The following is a 7,617-nucleotide window of genomic DNA, read 5'->3' on the forward strand; positions in this document are numbered from 1 at the left end:
AAGAGTTATTTACTATTCCTTGTTTTTCATCTAGAGTTTATACATGACCGAACTGTGAAGGTGTTGCTCCTCAGAAGCTCCATGATGTACATCTGGTTTCACATTCTGTCATTTCACCCACAACCTAAAATCATAAGCTGAAACTCCACAGAGGCTAATGAAAATTATTCCCCTTTGAGTTGCTTTATTAAAATGCAGCCTCAAGAAATACTGGCAAGTCAGGAAAGCGACTTTAATCCAATACTTGTTATCCTCTTCCACAGATTTTAAATCACTCTCTTTGCTCCTTACTTTGAGCAAATATATCCTTATTGTTTTCCTAGTCCTGCTATGACCTTCTGGGAATGTTTTCATCATGTAAAGTAACCTGCAGTTCTCTACTTCATAAATCTCATTCATTCCAAGTGTTAACACTAACTAATTCTCTGCTTTAGAAAGAAAATTATGTTTGTTTTTTTGAAGAGTCTGCTGGGAAGAGGAATATTTGCATTTAAAACATTTTTTTTCCATTTCATAAATTGTCTTGAGTTTTCTTCCCAGCAGGCAACAGAGGACTGTTTATATAAGCAAAGAGGGAAACTTGCTTTCCCATTACTTCCACAAAAGTACGATTAACAGCGATAACTATGCTAATTATTGAACTAGCTGCACTTGGAAGGCACCTTACTGGCTGGAGAGGTAATGCATTTGGGTAATAATTAATTCCTTTTTTCCTCAATTACCTTTTATTAGGAGAGCAGGAGGTGTCAAAGTAAAACAGCTGCATATCTTCCAAGAAAAGCTCATGTTTTCCGAAGGAATTCAAGCGGAGGTGCTTTATTAAGAGAACTAGGCAGGACAAACATTAACATGGCAAGCTCGGCTGTTCAGTTACTTGGCTTTTCCCTAAGCCTGCTCGGCCTAATTGGGACATTAATTGCTACTATTCTGCCACACTGGTGGCGAACGGCACATGTAGGCACCAATATTATAACAGCTGTGGCCTATATGAAAGGGCTTTGGATGGAGTGTGTTTGGCACAGCACCGGCATCTACCAGTGCCAAGTCCACCACTCCCAGCTGGCGCTGCCCCGTGACCTCCAAGTTGCCCGTGCCATGATGGTAATTTCCTGCGTCCTTTCCGCGCTGGCATGTGTGATTGCTGTCATCGGTATGAAGTGCACGCAGTGTGCCAAGGGGACTTCTGCCAAAGCCTCCATCGCAGTCTCTGGGGGGATCGTTTTCATCCTGGCTGGTCTTGTCTGCCTGGTACCGGTTTCTTGGACCACTAACGACATTGTTACAGATTTCTACAACCCCGTGCTTCCCAGCGGGATGAAGTATGAGATAGGTCAAGCTCTTTACCTTGGCTTTGTCTCTGCATCTTTGACGATCCTTGGTGGTGCTCTGCTCTGCACATCAAGCCAGTGTCGCGGGAACGAGACACCTTACCAGACGCAGCCCAGCAGCATAAGAAGGACTGCTCCCTCCTATAGACCACCAACTGTCTACAAGGGAAACCATGCTTCTTCCCTGACATCTGCTTCCCATAGTGGCTACAGATTAAATGACTATGTGTGAGTTCCCTAACATTTGCCTGTGAGACACAGCTGCTTTATAATTTCTGTGCATGGCATAAAACAAAGCTAAGAACTTCTAACTTATAAGGGTTACAATACAAAGTTTACCATTGTTTGTTTCTTCCTTTCCTTTCTTTCTGGAGAAAGAAAGAATGTGAACACAAAACTGCTTGCTGCAAAACCTGGAAAACAAATACAAAGGAGGCTGGGATATTCCAGGGACAGCACATACCTGCCTATTTTCAATTAGAGTTTTGCAGGCAGCTCAAGAGCCGTTTTGCTAGAAGTAATGATTTTGTTTGTAGTTTCTGTCCTGCGACAACCACTAAAGTGGGACTGGCCTCAACTTGTTTGAACAGTATTCCAACAAAAGATGCCGTTTTGCCTAAAACAGAGAATTGTGTGGCGAGACACAGTGATTTTCCAGCAGTGACTGCCTGCTAAGTTTCTCTTTTCCATAATGCATGAATGATTCGTTATGACAAGGTATTACTTTTGCTTTGACTTAACTTTTTGTTTGTTTTTTTTATAGTCCCTTGAAATATGGATTTCAATAGCATTGTGACAGATGTATTTGACAGTATGTTATAGCCAATATTTTAAATTATACTATAATGTTTTGACCTTATCAAAATAAAATTTTAGCACATTTTTTAAACAAGACAGTACATCATAATGGAAACAAACCATCTCTGTGGATCAGAATTGGGTCTTTAGAAATGTTGGCAATTGAACAAAACTGGACATTTGATGTTAAACTTTTATTAAAAAAATAATAAGAAAAAAGCAAGTATCAGAATTTGTCAAAGAATGGGCATTCAGGTCTTCATCAGATTTAGCTTTCTGTATGCATTATACAGAGCAGTAAAACAATTTCTAGAATCCTGTCCCCAAAGACCATGTGATGAAATGTACTAATTTCTTAGGCTTTGTCCCGGATCTTTTTTGCCTGGGGTCCTGACCAAAGGTGCATTAGAGTTAGTAAGAATATTTCCATCTGCTCCAGCAGCATTTGGGGAGCTTCCATTCACATAGGCTTAGGCAAACAAGGCAGCCTCTGTGCCAGCAGAGGTTACGCTCAGGTCTGTAACCACTGCTGGTCAGGAGGAATATAAAATCAAGACATTTACGTCTAAAATGCTTGCAAAATGGGATCATTCCCCAGTGTGTTCAAACAATTAAAAACCAAACAAATGAACAAAGAACCCCAGCCCTCTCCATTTCATGTTACAGCACAGTCCAGTGCAGCACATACTGTGGTATAAAACTATCACAAATATAAAAAAGCTGTTAACTTTCCGTTAACCCCAGAAAGCGATAGGTCTCTCCAGAGCAATGTATGGACCAACACACTGACATTTAACAGGGTTAAAAAAGTACTTTCAAGACCTGTGAGGCAACTACAGTTGGTACGCTTCATTTGGCAAAAAGCTTCTTTCCAATTACGTTGTCACCTTGTAGCACCTCCAGAGTTGGGATCCTTTCAACATTTCCCCTGGTTTCATTCTGTCCCTTCCTTTTCATGCCTGATCACATTGCCATTTCTTTTCCTGTTGATTTGAATTGTGACAGTTTTTCAGCATGGGTGTAAGTTATCATCATCACTAATTTTAAAAAACAAAACGGCATTTCTGAGCAATTTGCTGAGACCCACAGTAATAAAAAGGATCTGGGACCAGGCTTTGGTGATTGATCATTAATAATGGATTATGAACTCCTGTTTTATTAACTGTAGCTATTACACATGATGTGAAAGAAAACCATCTTAATAACAGACTATGAGGCACAAGGAACAAACAGAAACTGCTTTGTCAAGGACTTCTTAGAGAAGATGGAGTCAAACTGTTCATAGCCCGTTAGAGTTTTTCTGGGATGCCTTTTTAAGACAAAAGGTAGCTTAATGAAGGTGGTCAGTTATGTATGTTTTTTTTCTGTATTTGCATTACAATAGGTCTAGCCAAGTGATTGCAATATCAACTTCAAATAAGGGCTTTGGACAGCCATGAATACTGGAGCACAAGTCCAAGTGTGGGAAATGGGCTTGCGTCTCCTTAGGGAGTGTGTTTGTTATATACTGATAAATTAATTTACTTGTTAAGATAATTTGTGCAGTGGGAATACTTACATGTAGTGCTATTCTTACCACACAAATTCCCAGCCACGCACAGTATGTGACAGTAGTAAGAACAGCTTATAAAGTCTTCTCAAAAATACCTGGAATTGCCCGAATGTCAATGAAGAGAGGGAAACAGTTTCTTTGCCAGGGGGCTGTGAACCAGTGGATCTCATTCCATGCTAAGGCTGACATAAATTTATTCTTCTTTGTTTTTTTTTAAGCTGCCACTGGAAACAAAAAACATGGTCATTCTAGCAGCCTTAGAAGTCTGGCTGCACCTACCCCGGACTGACGTATGTGTTGATAACTCAAGCTCCTCCCCTGCTCCCCTGCTACCATGCAGGCTGGTGTCCAGACCTTGCTCCCTGCTTGTGTGGAGCCTGCCTTGGCAGTCCCGTGCAGGCAGTGCAACAAGGTACTGCTCAGAGACCTAGCCAAGGAATGAGTCTCCACTGCACCTCCTTTTCTGAGTAACCACTTGGTCATTGGTGGCATTGATATGTGATGAGTGCCAAGGAAAGGGGATGAGTTTCCTTACCCATCGAGGTGCTGTTTGTGGGAATGTGCTTTTTGGCAGCTATAATTCAGCAGCAGGGGAACTGGACAGGGCAATGGATGAGGGCTGCCACATGCCACATTCCATTCTGCCTGCATGCATCCACTGGGTTTTTGGAGAATCCTGCAGAGGCAGATTCTTTTGTTACTTATTTTTTCAGATATCTGCTTTTCGCCTCCAGCTCACGAGAGCTGAAGTGCCAGCCTGCCCTCCCCGTGGAGGCACTGCAGGGAGGCAAGGATGGGATCCAGGGCAAGCAGAAATTCCATTTAGCAGTGCAGGCATTGTCTGTGAGTGTGATTGTGGTTACACTGTGTTTTAATCAACTTCAGTCACGTTCCTAGAGGAGCGGGGTGGGAGACTTGGCAGGGAGGCGTAGGTGGAGGACAGGATTTGGCAGCAGGAGGATATTGTGGTTAGCTCTGCAACACCAGGGCAGAGTGGGGATTCTGCTGCAGGACTGGGTAGAGATGGAGGCATCTGAGGTAGGGATGGAGACTGGGCTCAGAGAGGGAACTTTGCTACTGAAGTGGTGAGATTCCATTTCTCCTGCCCTTGCTGTCCCAGCTCCCAGCCACCACTTTGCACTCTGGTTCTCTTTGTGGACCAGTTTGCCTTCTTTAAAAGGCAGAAGACAACTGCATCAAAGAATGGAATCAATTTCTGACACTGAGATTAGCTAACCTAACTATCGGAAAAGTGTGAGTAGAGCCACAAAAGGGATGCCTGGAAGGGCAGGGGGTGTGGGAAAGGAAGAGGAGTAAGCAGTGGCGTAAGTGAGCAAGGATTTCCCCTTCGGTAGCATGGAGTCAACTGGCCAACAGACAGGCACAGCTGTCTTGAAAACTAGCACCTGAGATGCACTGTGATGTTCACTGTCACAAAGCCAGACAACGTCACTGGCAGACAGAAGCTCACTGGGTCATGAACTGGTTGGCATTTTTGGTCTGTTTTCTCCACAATACCCAGTGCAAGTACTGGAGTGAGATAACTAATAATCCATAGCAAAACTTAACTCATTTCTTCAAAAAGTGTGTCTGAGCTAACTAACAAGATGAGGAAATTAACTAAATTCAGTCATTAAAAGTTCAGCCAATCTAAAACAGAAGTTCTTCCCTGCAATTAGCAGGCAATTAAGGTTTCTCACATCAGTGTATTAAGATTAATGAAAATTGTGTCCACCTGTAAACATCTACTGCTAGTTTACTTTGCTGTCTATCCCCCAGGATAGTTTGTGTATGTACAAATTATAGGCAATATTAAGGTGTGTCATGAGGCTCAGGGGCAGCTTAAAGAAGACCTTTTTCTTTTCTCCTCAGCTGATCTACTAAAAGATATCATTCCTTCCTTGCACGCTTTGCTGTGCTGTGCAATATAAGAAATATGCTCTTTTTCACTTGTTTTCTTCAGAAATTATACATATAGCTTAGTCCATGTGTTCTGATTATCCACATTTCCTATTCTTACCACTAAATGGGCACCTGGTCATGTTGATTTCCATTTTAATTTGTGTCCTTTCCTATTCTTCTACCTATGACATGTTTGAAGCTAGTGATGATCCTTGAACCAGGATTGATCCTGACCAAACATGACTCAACCCAAGTCATGTTACCCGTTTTTTCACAGTAGATCTAGATGAGGTATCCCCCTTCACTGAGAAACCTGCCAGTTTGTAAGAGAGCTTTCCAAAACCTCAAGCATCTAAATGGGCTTAAAATACTCTTAAGAGAAGAAAGACAAGATATACTGACCTCCCTCTTTTCTCTTTCAAAGATTTCCTGAGGGAAAAGGTTGTTAATTTTATTTTCTGCTTTAAGCATGAGGAAAATACATTCATTTCATTAGCTCTCACCTAAAAGATCTTTGGTAAGCAAACTGTTAGAAAGCAGAGTAAATAAGAAGAGAGAATCAATACACAAATTTGATCTGTTAAGAGCATATGAATATACTTCTTATATATGTGTGGATATATAAAATGGTGAAATCTAGCTCGATCGACTTTACTAAGGTCAGAATTTCACCCATAAGCTCATTATTATTGTCAATACTTCCAGATCTATTACAGAGCTTTTAACTAAAAGGCCTCCAGAGCAAAGAGAATCAAAGTCATGGGAGTTTTGCCCCTGTAAGAAAAACAGAAAGGGAAGACTGGAAATGGCCCTTTCACAAAGTGTTTGATATTGAGCAGAGTAGTTGCAACCAGTGGCATGTACAAGAGCCCTCCCTTCCACTCAAGTCAAGGACAACCAATTTTATTTTTAAAATGTCATAATCACCGGTATTGATCAACACTCCCTAACGTGGGTGCACACGAATCCATAGTGGCTTGGGCTATTGCCACTTCCCTAGCAATTCAGGCTCAATTAGGCTGCCTTGCTAATGCATGTCAGCTTCATTTAATTACTCTCAGGCCCGCAGTGTGAGAAAAGGGCAAGCTGACAGAGTAATCCCACACTTCCACTTTGCAGTGAGCTGCCTATTTGTTGTATTTGTTCACATTTTAAAGGGCTAAGCACTTGTTATACGGAAAACACAGGAGAGCAAAAGTCAAGAAGTATTAATAAGCCTTGGAAAACAGAGTTAGAACTCAATTGCTTGTGCAAAGAATTGCTGATGTTTTCAGTACTTTGAAAATAGGCTGGATTTTATAGCTAGGGTGCTAATGAGTAGCATTTCTCTTATGGAAAACTTGGTAAAAATTCAGTGGAAGCAAATGTCTTCTAACACTAGGGAAAACAGCCTTTTTATTCATTGTTTGGCTTATGATGATAACATGGCAGAAGCAACCTCTAAAGGTAGCTGGTAATGAGCTGAGGTTATAGTTTCTTCCATAATATTTAACATTAACATTAACAAATGTTAATAAATTAGGGGACAGGGAAGAGAGGGATGGCAGCAAGCCAGCAAAGGGGAAATAGCCATTAATCACCTAAGATCTCCAATCTATGAAAGAAGCACATGTGCAGCTCACATTTCCCACAGCAGAGCAGATGTGAACTGAAACAAAGAAATAACCTGTGAGTACCAAAGCGCCTGGCTGCATACAGAAGCTCTTGGGCCTTTGCATCTAGATCTGAAACTAAATACTGGAGGAAGAAAAATGCAGGTAAAAGACCTCCAGGGGGACTCCCTAGGCCAGGGTGCTCCCTTTATAGTTGGCCTATATGGGCTTGGCCACCTTCCCATCACCTGACTAGAGGTTAGGTTTGCTGAAGGAATAAAGATATCAGAATAATGCTTAGAAGGTGGAGAGGACTCACTGCCATGAGTCCTGGACTGTCAGCTCCAAAACCTGATGTATGCCTTGGGAATCAGACCTGCATCCCATAAGAGGCAGACTAAGGTCTCACTGTGTTTACCTGCAGAGCTGGAGCTGTGCCTTGCAC

The 7,617-nt window shown here is 41.9% G+C and overlaps 1 protein-coding gene across 1 annotated transcript; it reads left to right on the forward strand.

Annotated features, from left to right (window-relative positions):
* Window positions 1-770: 770 nt before the first annotated feature.
* CLDN14 (claudin 14) lies at window positions 771-2,616 on the forward strand. Its single transcript, XM_057410085.1, has one exon. The coding sequence runs from the start codon at window positions 850-852 to the stop codon at window positions 1,558-1,560; it is 711 nt and encodes a 236-aa protein (XP_057266068.1). The 5' UTR covers window positions 771-849; the 3' UTR covers window positions 1,561-2,616.
* The last annotated feature ends 5,001 nt before the right edge of the window (window positions 2,617-7,617 follow it).

This window comes from Pezoporus wallicus, unplaced genomic scaffold, assembly GCF_028554395.1.
Source record: "Pezoporus wallicus isolate ANWC-B61680 ecotype Strahan unplaced genomic scaffold, APGP_CSIRO_Pwel_v1 contig_7011, whole genome shotgun sequence".
Taxonomy (NCBI): Eukaryota; Metazoa; Chordata; class Aves; order Psittaciformes; family Psittacidae; genus Pezoporus; species Pezoporus wallicus.

What these genes read in the sequence shown, in the direction of transcription:
- CLDN14 (XM_057410085.1), top strand. Translation starts at nt 850, where the DNA reads ATGGCAAGCTCGGCTGTTCAGTTACTTGGCTTTTCCCTAAGCCTGCTC.